This window comes from Giraffa tippelskirchi, chromosome 9 (genome assembly GCF_054371585.1).
Source record: "Giraffa tippelskirchi isolate mGirTip1 chromosome 9, T2T-mGirTip1v1.2.pri, whole genome shotgun sequence".
In the NCBI taxonomy this organism is placed as follows: domain Eukaryota; kingdom Metazoa; phylum Chordata; class Mammalia; order Artiodactyla; family Giraffidae; genus Giraffa; species Giraffa tippelskirchi.
Genome location: NC_137283.1, coordinates 157,216,985 through 157,235,677, shown reverse-complemented (window position 1 = coordinate 157,235,677; position 18,693 = coordinate 157,216,985). Strand labels below are relative to the sequence as shown.

Here is an 18,693-nt window from a genome sequence, read left to right as displayed (position 1 = left end):
GGCAACCCACTCCAGTATTCCTGCCTGAAGAATCCTATGGATATATGAGCCTGGAGGGCTACAGTTCATGGGGTCGCAAAGAGTCGGACACAGCTGAGGGACTAACACTTTCTTCACTTTCCTGAAAACTCACCAGCTGGGAATCTCTAATCTAGAATAAAATCTAGGTGTTGCAAAGCAGGCACATGAACACTCCAAGTATTTTAACTGATCTGCTAGAGTGGAAATCAAAAGGAGCAGATCTGTTTTAACCGTTGGGAGATGCTGTGTCCAAGGCCATTAGGGATTTGGAAGCAGTCGAGTCACAGAAACAGATTATCTGCAGGGCACATGTTGTCCACTGGACCGCAAAAGTGGCTTATGGTCTAGTCCCAGATAAAAACTGAGGTCACAACCAGGCATGTTGGAAATGCAGGCCTTCTTTGAAAAGTACTCTCTGTCCCGCAAGAGCAGTCGCTCTAATAAGGAACTGTTTAAAGGACCTCAAACTAAACATGTCCTCACTTATTTAACACTATGCCCTCATCTCAAGCAGAGAAATGATCTGCATTACGACTGACGTATGTCGGAGTAATCCACTAGTTTTTATTTCCTCATAAACTTTTTCAAACTGTAGCCTCTTTACTGACATAAACTCGAGTTTTACATTTCCAATGACAGTAAATGCAGCAACAGAGGGAAGGTCTCACTTCCAACCCTAGATTCTATGCCATCACTGGGCACTGCATGCACTTCTACCACAACAACGAGAACTCTGAATTGAAGAGATTCAAGTATCTGCTTTCCCCACTGGATTATAAATTCTTTGAGAGTCGAAAAATGGATGCACTGTTCACTTAAAGAATTTATAAGTTCTGGAGAAAGACTGTTGAAGGAAATAACATGCTTTTGATGTCTGGTAGCATACTTCCGGAGAAGGCAATGGCACCCCACTCCAGTACTCTTGCCTGGAAAATCCCATGGACGGAGGAGCCTGGTAGGCTGCAGCCCATGGGGTCGCTAAGAGTCGGACATGACTGAGCGACTTCACTTTCACTTTTCCCTTTCATGCACTGGAGAAGGAAATGGCAACCCACTCCAGTATTCTTGCCTGGAAAATCCCAGGGACGGGGGAGCCTGGTGGGCTGCCGTCTATGGAGTCGCACAGAGTTGGACACGACTGAAGCGACTTAGCAGCAGCTTAGCAGCAGCATACTTAATACATCCCAGAGATACCCCTTGATATTTATGTACAATAATATTCTAATGTTAACCACAGAATATGAAAATCAAATGTATTCCTTCCATAACTAATAGTGTATGCTGTTTATGGATCAGCAAGAAGACTGAATGTTATAAATGCCATTTCACATTATCTGGAAATACAAGGATTTCACAGCATTTTTCTGCACTGTTCATATGCATACATGAATTCCTGTTGACAGTACACAGGCAAGTTGCATGAATGCAGGCTACTTTCTGAAGCAAACTCATGCATTCACGCGTATGAGTCCTAGACCAACTTAATTATCAAACGTAGGTTTTTCTAGTTAGGGACAATATTCTTTGTTTTCTCTGACTTTAAAAACATCTGTCATTTTACTTCTATGAGGCATTGACATGGGCAAACAGGAAAGTTTAATCGGTGAAATTTAAATTCATCAAAATTAAGTATAGGTGCACACGACACAAGATAAAAAAACTGAATTTACACAAATACAATCTCAATTACAAAATAAAGCAAATAAATCTGGACTGATTTCTTTGAACTATAATAATATTCAAAACCGTCTGGCATGTTTTCTGGCTAACCAAAAAGCAACAAGTAACAACCAGTCACAGTCACTTTATCACTATAATAATCAGAGCCTCTAACAGATGAAGACATTTTGCATATAACACAAATAACCAATCAATACAACGCTGAAAAGTTACTGAAAACCACAAGTTGATGAGAAGCATAACAGTTTTTGAGAATACCAATTTAAAAATTTTCAGCATCGCTTGAACTCATCAGATTAGAATCCTTTAAGCAAGAAACAAATACTTACTGCACAGTGTACCAGAGCCCACCTACTTTACAGTCCACAGTTCTAGAGATGAACCTAGGACAGAACCCGGGTTCTTACTTGCTTTTTCAATCTTATGCAACATTGCTTCTCTAAGTGTGGTCCCCAGACCAGAAGCAGCAGCATCACCTTGGAACTGGTAGAAATGCATGTTCTGGTCCCACCTCCTGAACCAGGAACTCAGAAATCAAACAGCAATTTTCGATTTAAGGAGCTCTCCAGGTGGGGGACATTTGTTGAACTATGTGGCTCGGATGGTAAAGAAACTGCCTGCGATGCAGGAGACCCAGGTTCAATCCCTGGGTCGGGAAGATCCCCTGGAGAAGGAAAGGACAACCCACTCCAGTATTCTGGCCTGGGAAATCCCACGGACAGAGGAGCCTGGCAGGCTACTGTCCATGGGGTCACAAAGAGTCAGACACAACTGAATGACTAATACTTTCACTTTCACATTACAGGTGGGGGGCTGTGATGCAGTTCAAATACCACAGCTCTACCATTAATGCCTAAACATGATCACCACTCATAAAATACGTATGCACTTTAGTGAGAGTCCAACTTCTTTCTTAGATGGAAGTTTATTACCATTGCCATCATCTTCTTTACAGCAGAGATTCCTACTGAGTCAGAGAAGAAGGGAGTTTTGGGGAAAACAATTAATACTCGCATTTTAGAGAACAATCATCTATCACTTTTGTAATATAAACTATAAGAGTATGGGATGTTTTTTCAAAAAGGGGAATGGGTTTTTAAATACTATAGTTACCGTAGTAAAGATTAGAACCAGAGGTAGCTTTAATATCAGAATTTTCAAAAACAATCTCCATTATTTTTTGCTATCATCATGGCTTTAAGTGATTAAGATGGATCAATCTTATATAACTACAGATTTCATAGTCTAAAGTCTATTGGTTTCCTAGGTTTTCTGGTTTTAAGAAACTGAATATACTTTACTTAATTGTTGCAGGAGGAAATGGCAACCCACTCCAGTATTCTTGCCTGGAAAATCCCACAGACAGAGGAGCCTGGCAGGCTACAGTCCATGGGGTCGCAAAGAATCGGACATGACTTAGTGACTGCGTACAAATGGCAATCATGAGACAAAGGAAAAAGGAAGCCTGACGTATCAACAAAAAGACTAAAATTTTAAATTCAACTCTTCACTCTAAAATCTTACGAAGGTGGGGAGTGAAGCAACTGCTGCTGACTCACAAAGGAGTCCTTTGAGCTCCTGAGGGAAAGAGTTCAGAGAGGCAGGTAAAACAAGAAGGGCAATTTTCAAGAACTTCAGGTTCAGCGCTGGTTAGTCAGTAAGTTTTTAGCCATTTTTAAAAGCTTAAAAACGTACTTTTTCTCCTTTGGAAGAAGAAAATATGGTGCTTAAGGAAGAAAATAAATTTTAAGTTTCTATTTGTAATACTGAATGTATTAGCATTTTCCTACTGAAGTGCCACTTACTATGTATAAGCGTTAATTGAAAAACTTTTTTTATCTTAGCATAATTGAAAACAAATTAACAGAAGGTGGATAAATTTGGGAGTCTGCTTCAGAGGTTCTGGTTAATGACAATAAGTTCTTAAGTTTAAAAAAATTAACTTGTTTTCTTCCTTATTACAAAAACAATAAATATTCATTACTCAAAATCTTGAGAATACAAACAAGATGAAAAAGAAGTTCTTAAGGGTGAGTTCTTTTTTTTTTTTTTTTTACAGTCCAGGTCTTTATTTTTACACCCATCAGGCCATGAATTCATAGGCAAAGGGCTCCAACAGTTCAGGTTCCTTTCCATTGGTTCTCACGAAGTGTGCTTCTCTGAGTGGAGCAGGCTGGCGCTTCAGCTGAACCCAAGTCCCTTTCTCTCTGGCTTCCTTCTTTTTCTGATCATTTTCCTTTACACGTTTCAGGAAGCTATCTCGGCTCTTGGAGTGCTTAATATGCTCCATACGCACATCAATTCTCTCAGCAAGAATCTTGCCCTTAACTTATTTACAATGACGCCAACAGCATGCTGGGTAACATTGTAGACTCTCCCAGTTTTGCCATGGTAACATTTGTGGGGCATTCCTTTTTGAACAGTACCCATTCCCTTGATATCTACAATATCACCCTTCTTGTAGATTCGCATGTATGTGGCCAAAGGAACAACTCCATGTTTCTAAAAGGCCTAGAGAACATGTAGCGGGTGCCCCTCCCCTTTCCCTTTGTGTTGGTCATTTTGGCGGGTTACTGGAAGATGGTGGTTCCGGCCGAAAAAAAGTAAGGGTGAGTTCTTAAGGGCTCAGTTGTGGCGGACTCTTTGCAATCCCATGGACCGTGGCCCGCCAGGTTCCTCTGTCCATGGAATTTTCCAGACAAGAATACTAGAGTGGGTTGCCATTTCCGACTCCAGGGGATCTTCCCAAGGATGGAACTCGTGTCTCTTTTGTCTGCTGCATTGACAGGTGGGTTCTTTACCATTAGCGCCACCTGGGAAGCAAGCCTTGCTGGCTTGAGAAGCTGCAGCAGGAGCCCAATGTGCAGATAATATTGCTTCCAGGCAAGGCCAGGCCTTCCAGCCTGAGGCCCTAGGTGGAGCCCAGGACCTGGCGAGGAGCTCACTCTACCCTGAGAGGAAGCAGTCAGTGAATGATGACCATTCCCAGAACAAAGAGCATTTTTTGCTTCATTAATTACTGTCTAAAGTTCTGTGTCCCCTTGATTTAAATGTCCCACCTGACATAAACAGGTGACTTTTGAATCCTGCCTCTCTGCAGGTAACACTACTTACATTATGACTCAGTTTTCAGATACTAAAAATAGCTTAGAAAATCTGAGTCATACTGAATAACATCCTCAAGCACTGTATTTACAACATCTAAAAATGAACAAGATGGGCTAAATCTATCATGTGTTTTTGATAATCAGAAGGGGAGGAAAAAAAAAGAAAATACCAATTGGGAAGTGAAACGCACTGTCTGTTACTTTGATGGTTTAAGGTTTGGTTTCGAGTAAAACGCTTAACAACTCTGCTTTTCCACCATTCTCCCTCCATAGAACAGATTAACACTTTGTGTGCAGATATCCCATTCCTTCACTTTACAACCTGTTATAAAGATGTTCTGACCTGGATTTTGTTCTGGCACGCAGGGCAGGCTGATTCCCTGAAATGTCACCAGACTGAAGCGCTGAAGTGCTGAATAAAATATTAAAAGCAAAAGACACACACACACACTCCCTCCAACACACAAATAAATACCTTCTAAAACACAATGCTGAGTCAGCACAAAAGGAAAGGCTCTAGAGAGGTCAGAGGAAGTGAGAGCAGAAACTCTGGGAGGAAAACATGTTGAGACAGGGTTCCGTCCCAGGAGTCTCCTCCAAGCCCTGGGGAGCCAGAGTTTGGGTCTGGCACTAGTGGTAAAGAATCCGCCTGCCAGTGCAGGAGAAGTAAGAATCAAGGGTTCAATTCCTGGGTCGGGAAGATCCTGTGGAGGAGGGCATGGCAACCCACTCCAGGATTCTTGCCTGGAGAATCCCATGGACAGAGGAGCATGGTGGGCTACAGTCCATGGGGTCACAAAGAGTCAGACACGACTGAATCAACTTAACATGCAGGCTGGCACTACAGACTGTCCTGGGGGCGGCAGGAAGTGAGAGATAAAGGCTCCTGTACTAAACTTGAAGCTGGGACCCCAAAAGGACCTCAACAAAAGGGAAAAAGAACCTGTTGTACAAAAGGAAACAGCAAGGAAACATGTCTTATCTTTGACCTAGAGCAGGGGAATAAGGGAGAATTCCCCTGAGATCTGAGATCTATATTTATGCTATAGAGTAGAGGTGGAAAAACACAAAGCCAGAAAGTTACTGTGACCTCCAGGACGCAGCATCCCGAGAGACTGGCATAAGCAAAGGCAAATTCTCTATAGAAGACTAAAACTTCAATCTAGGTATCAAAACCCTTAGGTGAAGTTCCACAGAAAAGGAGCAACTCACAGAAGAAAATAAAATCACAACACTCACAAGAAAATCACTGAATTAGACCTCAGGTATCAGAATTAAGAATTGATGCTTTTGAACTGTGGTATTGGGGAAGACTCTTAAGAGTTCCTTGGACTGCAAGGAGATCCAACCAGTCCATCCTAAAGGAAATCAGTCCTGAATATTCATTGGAAGGACTGATGCTGAAGCTGAAACTCCAGTACTTTGGCCACCTGATGCAAAGAACCGACTCACTGGAAAAGCCCCTGATGCTGGGAAAGATTGAAGGCAGGTGGAGAAGGGGATGACAGAGGATGAGATGGTTGGATGGCATCACGCGATGGACATGAGTTTGAGTAAATTCCAGGAGTTGGTGATAGGGAGGCGTGGCGTACTGCAGTCCATGGGGTTGCAAAGAGTCGGACACGACTGAGCGACTTCATTTTTCACTTTCATGCACTGGAGAAGGAAATGGCAACCCACTCCAGTATTCTAGCCTGGAGAATCCCAGGGACAGGGGAGCCTGGTGGACTGCCATTTATGGAGTCGCACAAAGTCGGACACAACTAACGCGACTTAGCAGCAGCAGCAGTAGGGAACATTTCATCCAAAGATGGGCACAATAAAGGACAGAAATGGTATGGATCTAAGAGAAGCAGAAGATATTAAGAAGAGGTGGCAAGAATACACAGAAAAACTACACAAAAAAGATCTTCACAACCCAGATAATCACGATGGCGTGGTCACTCACCTAGAGCCAGACATCCTGGAATGTGAAGTCAAGTGGGCCTTAGGAATCATCACTGTGAACAAAGCTAGTGGAAGTGATGGAATTCCAGTTGAGCTATTTCAAATCCTAAAAGATGATGCTGTGAAAGTGCTGCACTCAATAGGCCAGCAAATTTGGAAAACTCAGCAGTGGCCACAGGACTGGAAAAGGTCAGTAGAACTTGCCAGGAGAACTCTCTTTTTTGATGACCCAACGGATGTTGGCAATTTGATCTCTGGCTTATAGCAGAAAGTGAAGAAGAACTAAAGAGCCTCTTGATGAAAATGAAAGAGGAGTGAAAAAGCTGGCTTAAACCTCAACATTCAGAAAACAAAGATCATGGCATCCGGTCCCATCACCTCATGGCAAATAGATGGGGAAACTGGAAACAGTGGCTGACTTTTTTTGGGGGGCTCCAAAATCACTGCAGATGGTGACTGCAGCCATGAAATTAAAAGACACTTGCTCCTTGGAAGAAAAGTCATGACCAACCTAGACAGCATATTAAAAAGCAGAGATATTACTTTGCCAACAAAGGTCCGATCGGATCATCGAAAAAGCAAGAGAGTTCCAGAAAAACATCTATTTCTGCTTTATTGACTACGCCAAAGCCTTTGACTGTGTGGATCACAATAAACTGTGAAAAATTCTGAAAGAGATGGGAATACCAGACCATCTGATCTGTCTCTTGAGAAACCGGTATGCAGGTCAGGAAGCAACAGTTAGAACTGGACATAGAACAACAGACTCGTTCCAAATTGGGAAAGGAGTACGTCAAGGCTGTATACTGTCACCCTGCTTATTTAACTTATATGCAGAGTACATCATGAGAAACGCTGGGCTGGAAGAAGCACAAGCTGGAATCAAGGTTGCCAGGAGAAATATCAACAACCTCAGATATGCAGATGACACCACACTTATGGCAGAAACTGAAGAAGAATTAAAGAGCCTCTTGATGAAAGTGAAGGAGGAGAGTGAAAAAGTTGGCTTAAAGCTTAACATTCAGAAAACTAAGATCATGGCATCTGGTCCCATCACTTCATGGGAAATAGATGGGGAAACAGTGGAAACAGTGTCAGACTTTATTTTGGGGGGCTCCAAAATCACTGTTGATGGTGATTGCAGCCATGAAATTAAAAGATGCTTACTCCTTGGAAGGAAGGTTATGACCAACCTAGATAGCATATTTAAAAGCAGAGACATTACTTTGCCAACAAAGGTCCGTCTAGTCAAGGCTATGGTTTTTCCAGTGGTCATGTATGGATGTGAGAGTTGGACTATAAAGAAAGCTGAGCGCCGAAGAATTGATGCTTTTGAACTGTGGTGTTGGAGAAGACTCTTGAGAATCCCTTGCACTGCAAGGAGATCAAACCAGTCAATCCTAAAGGAAATCAGTCCTGAATATTCATTGGAAGGACTGATGCTGAAGCTGAAACTCCAATACTCTGGCCACCTGATGGGAAGAACTGACTCATTTGAAAAGACCCTGATGCTGGGAAAGACTGAAGGTGGCAGGAGAAGGGGATGATAGGGGATGAGATGGTTGGATGGCATCACCAATTCGATGGACATGAGTTTGAGGAAACTCCAGGAGTTGGTGATGGACAGGGAAGCCTGGAGTGCTGCAGTCCATGGGGTTGCAAAGAGTCGGACACGACTGAGCGACTGAACTGAACTGAACCCACAACATCTCCAAGGTACGGGAGCAAACCTTCTGAAGGTAAGGAACAAACCTTCTAAAAAGTTGAGGGGCTGGGCAGAGTCCTCAGTCAATCTGTGTATGGTAGCCAGAAATCCAAACAAAAGAATAAACACAAATAAGGCAAACAAAACCCTCTAGCCACAAAGATTGCCAAAGGAGATTAAAAGCTAAGATTCAGCTTCGGGCTTTTATGTATCAGGAAAATATTTATCAAAAGCCAGTGAAATCATTAACTTCAGACAAAATCATCTTTAAGAAAAAATGCATTATAAAAAGGGTCACTTCATAATAATAAAAGGTTCAATTCATCTGGAAGATAATATTAATCCTAACCTTAGAGAAAATTTTAAATCCACCATTTTAACATCTCTGTCAAGAAGACAAAAGACATTGGATACAACAGATTAACTAGAATTAGTGAGGATACAGATGGGAACAGCATAGTTAATAAGCTTGTATGGATATATATATAAAATACATTTATATACATTGATTAGGTAATATATATATTCTTTTCATGCACAGGTATAACATTTCCAAAACCCGACTATACCCTAAGTATAAAGTTAGCGTCAACAAATTTTCAAGTGTGGTTATTAGTATCAATCAAATTCCCTGATCATGATGAAATTAAGTTTGAAATCATTAACAAAATGATAAATAGAATAACCTTGTACTTTTGGAAACTAGACATTTCTAACAATTCACAGGTTAAAGATATCTCTTTTTAAAATCTCAAAAGTTGTGAAGTTTGTTTCAATTACCTTAAAATATAAGAATAAATTTCTCATGTAATAATTAGTAAAAACTGATTTCTTTCATTTAAAAGGCATGGCCAATACCTAAGCTGTAGATATGTATTTTCCACTGTGCATGCATACTTTTAAAAATTTTTTACTAAAATGCACAATTAAAAAGAGAAAAGCTTACAGGTGGAGATAAATCATTTTAATAGCTACTTATCTCACTGGAAAATCTTTTTGCTCTTTCAAATTGGAGAGGGAGGAATGGAGACAAGAAGATTCAACATTCATTTGTGGAATAACAGTTTACTAAGAGCCTGGTCTGTGCCTGATACAAAAGATACACAGATGAGCAAACACACAGTCCAGCCTCCAGGGGCTGACAGCACCCCAAAGGAGCAGTGGGCAGAGAAACACACGTAAAACGCCCGTCTGGATGAATGAGGTGACCCTGGTAATGGGTCGGGTGATCAGAGAGCTTTCTGTAGTAATGCTTTCAGCTGAGATATACCGTGTAAAAGAAGGCACATAAGTGAAAGGGCCAGAGAACAGCATTCCAGAAAAGAGGAACAGCATGTGCAAAGGTACAAAGTTTCGGTGGGCAATCAAACTAAAACTGTAAATAAAATTTCAGATGGATGGTCAATATAAAAGCAGGATACAGCAGAAATTCTGCAAAATTTTTATGCTTTCTCATCTGTTCCTTCTTTAATAAGAAATTGGTTGATGTTCCTACTGTCATAGAATTTTTCTGTGACTATACAAATACTGTCTAGATACTCTATTTATGAAGACACTTTAAAATATAGTACCGTCATGCAAAACTGAATGGTTACCATTTTCCATACTGTTAAAAAAAAAAAAACTATCAAAAACAACTAAATCTTTAAGACTCTTTAGAAAGCTATTTCTACTCTCTTCTTCAATAAACTTCTACAGTAAACAGGTTTTTGCTTAGGAGAGACTACAAAGTATGCTTTTTAACTCTTCTCATTAATGTATATCATGTAACAGTCTTGAGCAATACCGGTAATTTCAATATTACACCCTCACTCCATTCAACCAAACAAGCACTATAACAAATACACAACTTCAGATACTGGAGATGGAAAGAAAAATTAAAAAAACAAAACTGAAAACAGGGATTCTTAAAATTTGGTTCTAATAATTACTCCTAAAAGTGCAGGTCAGCAGTAAAGAATCCGACTGCCAATGCAGGAGAGGCAAGTTTGATCCCTGGGTCAGGAAGTTCCCCTGGCGAAGAAAATGGCAACTCACTCCAGTACTCTTGCCTGGAGAATTCCATGGACAGAGAGGAGTTTGGCAGGCTACAGTCTACGGGGCCGCAAAGAGTCGGACACAACTTAGCGACTAAACATATAACAACATAAAAGGTGTCTACATAAGCACAAAAGGATTCAGATTAGTTCCAAAGGTTAACTGTGACATGGAAATTACAGCTAAATTACACAGCTATGGACTAACTTCCATTAACTATTTCATGTCTTTTGCTATATCCCAGCAGAAGAAAAAGAGAGAAAAAGAATTTCTTTCCCTTAAATAATTTATTCCTAAGTCCACCATATGACTATGTAAAAATATAACCTGGAGTTCCTAGAAGTCCAGGCTACACATTCATATTAGCCTTTTGTTGTATTTATTAAATGCGACAAGATGGGGACTCAAGGTGAATTTAGCATTCTGAGTAATGATTAGAAACAAGAACAGATCATTTCTTTCAAGTGTGCAGTTACTGATTAATTTCCTTTGGCAGTGAAGAACTGGCCAATTCAAGTTTTTCTTCTAAAAGATAATTTCTTTCTATTGTGAATATACCAGTGTCGTTTTCTAAAAAGCATGATAGTTCAAAGACAACTGTTATCTTCACAAAAACATGTAAGAGCATTACATCAGAAAATTATATCTGAAGACAACTCAAGGCATTTTCTGACACTAACTAAAATATCCACATATTGTGTTTATTTCTCATCACTTAATGCTTGTAGCAGGAGCCTGAATGCCATTTGATACAATTTTTGAGAAGTCAGACAGTATTACTTACTAAAAAGTATATTCTTATTTGCTCTTACTAAAAAGTTAATCTAACCAATTAAAATTAAAGAAAGGAAAGGAAAACCCTCAAACTACTCAGATGCTGGTAATGGTATGGATGGAAGGGAGCAGGAAACAAAACAAGGACAAATTTACTCTCTGGGAACAATTAAAAAAAATGAAACTTTGGTTTGATGTAAGAATCACCAAGAAGTAGGAAAACTGAGGAAGACTCCTGTATAAGTGCTTCTCCTTTTTTTTGAAACCAGAAGTGGTTTGTCACAATGTAAACATGGAAAGAAGTACCATGTGGAATAGTGATTAGAAAGGTGAAAGAAACTGACTCAGAATGACTGTTATCTGCCTTCAGTGGAGAAGACAATCAAGTAGGAAGTGTTTACCCATGCTTTAAGGCTTGCCCTTAGTGAGGACATACACAATTTAAGTTTAGTACAAAAACTATTCTTTCTAATTTTATGGAAAAACACCCACTCCAGTATTCTTGCCCGGAAAATTCCATGGACAGAGGAGCCTGATGGGCTACACTCCTGGAGTTGCAAACAGTAGGTCACAACTGAGCATACAGGAGCATGCAAGTTCAGGTTTAAGTATCAAATACAATTTCATTATATACACCAGCACTAGCTGCTAAGCTGAATCCCACCGAATGGACAGTCTAACATGGGCCAGTGGATCGGGGTGCAAAACATCAAAACACTGACCATCAAAGGAATAGATATCTACCACAAACAGCTTTTAAGGTTGTAAGATGAGCGCAAAATAAAACATGAAAATGGCAATTTAAATGTCTGGCAACAAACCTCAAAATCAAATTTCCTTAGAAATATTTGATCTAAAGTTTTGTTTCTAAAAAGATCAACACGAAATGATATATGTTAAAAAGGTAGCAAAGTTCTATCACATCTAAGAAAACCAAGATAGAGTCTGAAGTGAATTGAAAATCGCTCAGTCGTGTCCGACTCTTTTCGACTCCATGGACTGTATAGTCCATGGAATTCTCCAAGCCAGAATACTGGAGTGGGTAACCTTTCCCTTCTCCAGGGATCTTCCCCACCCAGGGATCGAACCCACGCCTCCCGCATTGCAGGTGGATTCTTTACCAGCTGAGCCACCAGGGAAGATAGAGCTCAGCCAATAATATATTAATAAGAAAGTAATTATTTCAGTAACAGCAGGCAACAGGTTCCCTGGAGAAGAATCTCCATCAAAAAAAATCAAATAAACACTGCACCTAGACAGATATATAACACAAAATTTCACAGACTGAAATATCAATATGATCTTCGAAAGGGGTTTTAAATTTATCAGTTTTCTAAGTTTTCTCTCTCTACCAAAACCAAAATCCCAACAGCAACAAGTCTAAGGCTTTCACCAACCCAAGAGGTTTCAAAAATAAACACGGTAGAGGATTCTGATGTTAATAAAAGGGACATTACTAAAACTATTTCCAAACTCAAACAAAAAGTCAACTCAAACCCCACCCCTGGCTCCTGGAGGGGAGCGTAGCTTTCCCATTTCAGTGGCCGTCAAGAACTAAACGCTCCAGCCGCAGGGAGCTGGGGGAGGAAGAAGGCGCCTTCAGACTCAGGTAGCGAAGGGTGAACGCTAATTCCGCCGACAATACTGTAAAATAAGCAAACCACCACTGCTGGCCAATTAACCAAGCGCGAGTCAAAGTTCCACCACGTAATTCGGGCCTGGACCTTTTTTTTTTTTTTTAAGCAAACAACGTAATTGAAAGCAGAGTCATTTCCCTCTTGGTATTTTATTCATGCTGGAAATAACATTCAAATCAAAAAGGTAGCAAAACAAAGAAAAAAAAACACAAGAAAATTGAGGGAAGTGGAAGCGCGCGGGACGTTTCACTGGCGTTTTTCTCCCTCCTCAGGAGCCTTGACTCTCCGGCCTGCATTTTAAATTCCCGGTCCGGCAGGACGCGGGTCGGACCCCCGAAGCGGCCCGCGGCGCTGGGAGGGGGGTCCCACCCTCTGCGGAGGGAGGAGGGAACGCGGCTCCCGCGGCGGCGGCGGCGGCAGCGACCGGACGCGTGGAGTGGCGGAGAGTGGACTCCACTCGGGACCGAGTCGGGGGCTCACGGCGGGCGGGCGGCTCCTCGGGGCGGGCGCCGGGGAGCTGCGGGAACTTTCCCTCCCTCCCGCCCGGCCGCGGCCCACACGCTCAGGCGCAAACTTTGCAGACGCCGCAGTGAGCGGCCGGGGTCCCGCCCCGCGCCCCCCAGCCGGGCCCCCGCGCGCCCCGGCCCCGGCCCCTCGTCCGCCCCGCTTGCCCCGACCCCGGCCCGGGCAGGGTGGGCCCCGGAGCGACCCCTCAGCCTCCCCGGCAGCGCCGCCGCCCGCGCCGCCCCCCGGCCGCGACCCTCCCCCGCGCCGCCGCAGGGCCGAGCGGCCGGCCCGGGGCCTGGTCCGCACTCCCCTCACCTTGGTGGCCATGGCGGGCGGATCTCCCCCCCCACGCCCTCGGCCCGGGACGGTCGGCTCCTCTCCCGCGCCGCGGCTATCGGCCCCAGGCGGCCGGACGAAAGCGAGGGCGGCGGCGGTGGCTACGGCTGGGCCCCGGCGCGGCGGCGGCGGCGGCAGCTCCGCCCCGGCCCCGAGTCTCGGCTCTGGGCGACTCCAGCCGCCGCCCCGCTCCTCCAGTTCCTGAAACTCCCCGGCTGCGCGGCCCCCGCCCCCACCGGCCGAGCCTCCCATCTACCGCGGCGTGCGCGGCGCGGCCGGCGGAAGCGCGCCCGGTGCCCTCGGCCGGCTCGGCCTCCTCTCCCACTTTCCGCCCCCGCCCGGAGCCTCCGCCTCGGGCCGCGCCGCTGGCGCCCTTTGTCGCAGGGCTCGGGGCCGTGTCCCCCGAGCGGCGGCCGGGGTCGGGCCGGATCACGGTCCCCCCACCGACCGCGTCCCGCCTGGCCGCCCGCCGTGGGGACGGTGGACGGGAGTGAGGGACATGCTTATGAGGGAGCGCCTGCCGGGGAGCCGAGTCCCGAGCGGCCCTTCAGGCGGCCACCGCGACTGAAGTGTTTCGCTGTGGAGATACAACGGGGCGCGTCCCCCACGACGGGCTCGAGTCGCGGACGGGATCTTTGACCCGCGTCGGCATGGCCGTGGGGCTGGTCGTGCTCGGGGCTGAGTGAAATGAGTGTGGAGAACGCAGCCGGCACGGAGCGGAGCAATGGCTTCCAGGTCCGCCTGGCTCTTCAGGAAGACCCGCCGCCCGCCTGGAGTTGCCCGCAGGCTGTGGTCCCAGGCCCGGAGCTTTCAGGGCTTTCGCTCTGAGGCGTCCCGTTAATCTCCTGCTGGACTCCCGATAAATTTAAAAAACGCCTCCGGGCCTCAGAGGTTTGGAGACCCAACAGGTTTCCCGAAATGGAAATTTTAGAAGTCTTAGAATTTTTCATTTTTCTTGTCAAAAGATTTTTCTTCAGAATTGAATGTGTGGCCTTTGTTATCAATAATAACTGAATGAGTTAAATTGAATAGCAAGATTTTCACTCAAGTACGAAAGATGTGACTGAAAGACATCTCTTGATGGAAATATTATTACAGTACGTTTTATTTAATCGTGGGGATATGCGCCTCGTAAAAGAGGCAACTATCAGAAATCATCTTTAAGCGAGGAAAGGGGTAGAGTTAACGTCAAATTTTGTCCTCTCGAAAATATGTTTGATCTCCAGAAATTTAACTGGTTACATTCTACAATGAGGTTTTAAATGGATATGGTACTAAAGCGTTTTCTGTTGAGTTTTGTGTTTGTTGAGCTGGGGGCTACAGCTATTATTATCATGTTATTTGTTAGTCTCTCGATCATGTCCAACTCTTTGGGGCTCCATGGACTGTAGCCCACCAGGCTCCTCTGTCCATACTGGAGTAGGGTGCCATTTCCTCCTCCAGGGGGATCGTCCCAACCCAGGGATCGAATTCACATCTCGTGCATTGCTGGCAGATTCTTTACCAGCTGAGCCGCCAGGGAAGCCCAGGTGGCCCAAGGGAGAAAGAACCCACCTACCAGTGCAGGAGAGGTAAGAGAAGTGGGTTCCATCCCTGGGTAGGAAGATCCCATGAAGGAGGGAATGGCAACCACCCCAGTATTCTTGCCTGGAGAATTTCATGGACAGAGGAGCCTGGCGGGCTACAGACCATGGGGTCTCAAAGAGTCAGACACGACTGAGAGACTAACACAAGCAACTAAGACCCCACATGCCATGTGCAGCTTGGCCAAAAAAAAAGAGGTAATAATAAAAGTAAAAAGAACATTATGTATAGTACAATCCATTTGTGTAAAGAAAAAAAAAAGAAAATAGTTTGTATATACCTGGGAAATTGCTGAGAAGATTCACTAGAGGCTATTGTCAGAATTTTTGAATATGTATGTGTATTGCTTTATCTTAAAAGAAATTACATTTTAAATATTTATTTTTATTTATTTGTCTATGCCGGGTCTACTTGTATTGTGAGATGTGGAATCTTTAGTTGCAACATGAAAACTCTTAGTTGCAGCATTTGGGATCTAGTTCCCTGACCAGGGATTGAACCTGAGTGCCCTGCATTGGGAGTGTGGAGTCTTAACCACTCAGCCAACCAGGGAAGTCCCAAAGCAAGTTTACATTTTAACAAACAACTAAATAAATCCCTTGGTTAAGCACACAGTAATATGTAGAGAAGTCAGGATTTGAACTTGGATAATACTGTAAGTAATGAATTTTCCTTATTCTTTTCAATTTGAAAACTAGCTACAGCACCCTGCAGCAGTTCTGCAATGTATATTTTGATAAGAAGATGCAAAGTGAGGGTTGCTCCTGTGACTGTGCCTTTCTGCATATTTTTCCAAGCTTTCCCTACTTGAACAAGTTCTGTAAGCCTGGCTTCATTTTTAGAAAAAACCCAGTTTACACCAAACTCAGAATGACCAATGCAAATTAGTATAAATGTTTAAATAAAGGTGAAGTCACTACCTATGTTATTGCTGCTGCTGCTGCTAAGTCGCTTCAGTCGTGTCCGACTCCGTGCGACCCCATAAACAGCAGCCCACCAGGCTCCTCCGTCCCTGGGATTCTCCAGGCAAGAATACTGAGTGTGGGTGGGTTGCCATTTCCTTCTCTAGTGCATGAAAGCAAAAATTGAAAGTGAAGTCGCTCAGTCGTGTCCGACTCTTTGCGACCCCATGGACCGCAGCCTACCAGGCTCCTCCATCCATGGGATTTTCCAGGCAAGAGTACTGGAGTGGGATGCCATTGCCTTCTCCGACCTATGTTATTGAGGTGGGCATTAATTTATAGAGCCTGGAAAAGTAGTCATTGACATAATCCTCACGTGAACCTGATGTCCAGTTCCATCTCACACTGCCCTCCCCAGGCTCTGCTTTAACCACTCTGGCTTCCCACATCCTCCTGAATCCTGATCTTTACATTCCGTTCCGTGGAGAGGGCCAGGACTGGCTGTGGGGCGTGTGACCTGTGTCATCTCCAGGGCCTCATCCTTGCTTTAATGTTCTGTTCCCGCCATCTTTAAATTCTTAATAGTTTTGAACAAGGGGCTTCACATTTTCATTTCGCACTGGGACTCCCAAGTTACATTGTTGATGTTGTTTCTTTGAAATACCCACCAGCCACCCCTCCTCCTCCACACCCACACCCACTAACCTCCCACTCATCCTTCAGAGCTGCCCGGAACCCTTGCAACAGACCGAGTTTGTCGGGGATATCTTCCCTGTCCCCAATCTAAGTCAAGTTCTGTTGACACAGAATTTCATGTACTGGTTTCCTTGCCTTTGGAAACAACAACTTGTCATTTATTTGCCTGCCTTTCCCATCAGACTGTTAGTTCAGGAGAGGAAGCCCTGTGCACCTGTCTTGCACCTGCCTGTAGCATCACGCCAAGATCAGAATAAGTCCCTGCTAATATTTTGTGAAATCAGTGAATAAATGAATGGATGAGATGGTTTGGAAATCACAAATTAAGCAATATATTCAATATTCAATGGCATTTGCCTGGATTTACTTGCTTGAAAGAATTCTGTGGACCATGTTTGAAAACCACCATCTCTATCATCACCTAAGTTAATGTGACATATTGCACAATACAAATTTTCTCAATGTTTTATTAACAATATCTTATTTTTTGCAAAAATACCTTCAGAACTGTTGTTCCTCTGTGACAATGTTTTATGAAGTAATGTTGATTTTGACTGGTATAATTGGAAATGAAAATGCTCAACTTGGCAGTATTTATTGGAGATGCAGTACCCAATTTATCAATAAAAATGCAATAAATAAATACTTAATTATGTTTAAGATAATATGCTTTAGATACTCTTTAGTGTGACTTATCTTTTTTGTTAGCCGCAACTAGAGAAATGCAGGATCTTAGTTTCCAGCCAGGGATGGAACCCGTGCCCCCTGCAGTGGAAGTCAACCGCTGGACCTCCAAGGAAGTCCCGAGTGTGACTTAAAATTGAAATGCACATTTCCTATGTACTTTCTAGTTATTGGTTGGCTTTTATTTGTCTTGGATATAATACCACATACATGAAATGATAAAATGGTAATCCTCTCACTTATGGATGTAAAACTGAGACCAGCGTAGTTAAAGACTTATCCATGGCCATTAATTAAGCCAGAGCAGAGGCTAGAGCCTCATTCTCTTATCACAGTCTCCAAAATGTGTCATTTTCAAATTTAAAATATTTTAGGTAAGAGATTTCGAGGGCATATGGTGATGGTCAAAACAGTCACAGCTATGGGAATTCCCTGGCGGTCCAGTGGTTAGGACTCCACGCTTCCAGGGCAGGGAGCACTGGCTTGGGTCCCTGACTGGTGTTCACTTCCCAACCCCACCTTCCACCTGCTGCCGAAGAAAAAGACAGTTACCACTAAAAACAGGACAAGGGCTTCTATGCTTAACTGTGCTAGGAGCCACCCACCCACATGAGAAGGACAGAGGAAGCATAGCGTCCTTTCCTCTTGTCTCATGTAGTCCAGCTGCCCAGTGAAACAGGGGCGTCTCCCAAACTAGAAAGTTGACTTCACTCATAAAGAACTCTGGGCAGAGTTGGGAAGTAGCTGGCTTCCTCTTCTGCTTTCCTTGATCACCTATGCATCCCTTCCTTCCCCCTCCTTCCTAGACAAGCTTCCTTAGAGGTGGTTCCTCCCATCCTGGCCCTTGGATCCCAGAGCTCTGGCACTGAGCCTAACACATATCAAGTTCAGTTATTTCCTTCATTCCCATTGATGAGAATGCAATTGATTAGTTAAGAAATTTGATTTGCATCTGCAGATACTTTTGGTTATAACTAGCTTCCACTTTCAGAAGGAAAAAGAGCTGTAGCCCAAGCAACAGAGCCACTCCCTTTGGGCTTTGCACTCTCTTTTTCACATCCAGGAAGAGGCAGTGA

At 43.7% G+C, this 18,693-nt stretch overlaps 1 protein-coding gene and 1 pseudogene across 3 annotated transcripts in view; both read right to left on the bottom strand.

Annotated features, from left to right (window-relative positions):
* The window catches only part of SNX9 (sorting nexin 9), an 85,740-nt gene extending 71,688 nt beyond the window's left edge, over nt 1-14,052 (bottom strand). Inside the window, exon 1 of one of the 2 annotated variants that reach the window (XM_081530134.1) lies at nt 13,731-14,052. In XM_081530134.1, coding sequence (XP_081386260.1) covers nt 13,731-14,003 — 273 coding nt within the window. In that variant the 5' untranslated portion in view covers nt 14,004-14,052. Of the gene's footprint in view, nt 1-2,108; nt 2,416-13,730 lie in introns of those variants that run through there. The other variant, XM_081530136.1, reaches the window with a different exon arrangement.
* LOC145521491 (large ribosomal subunit protein eL21 pseudogene) lies at nt 3,740-4,262 on the bottom strand (annotated as a pseudogene). Its single transcript, XR_014065418.1, has one exon. The product of XR_014065418.1 is annotated as a large ribosomal subunit protein eL21 pseudogene (transcript).
* Nucleotides 14,053-18,693: the final 4,641 nt, after the last annotated feature.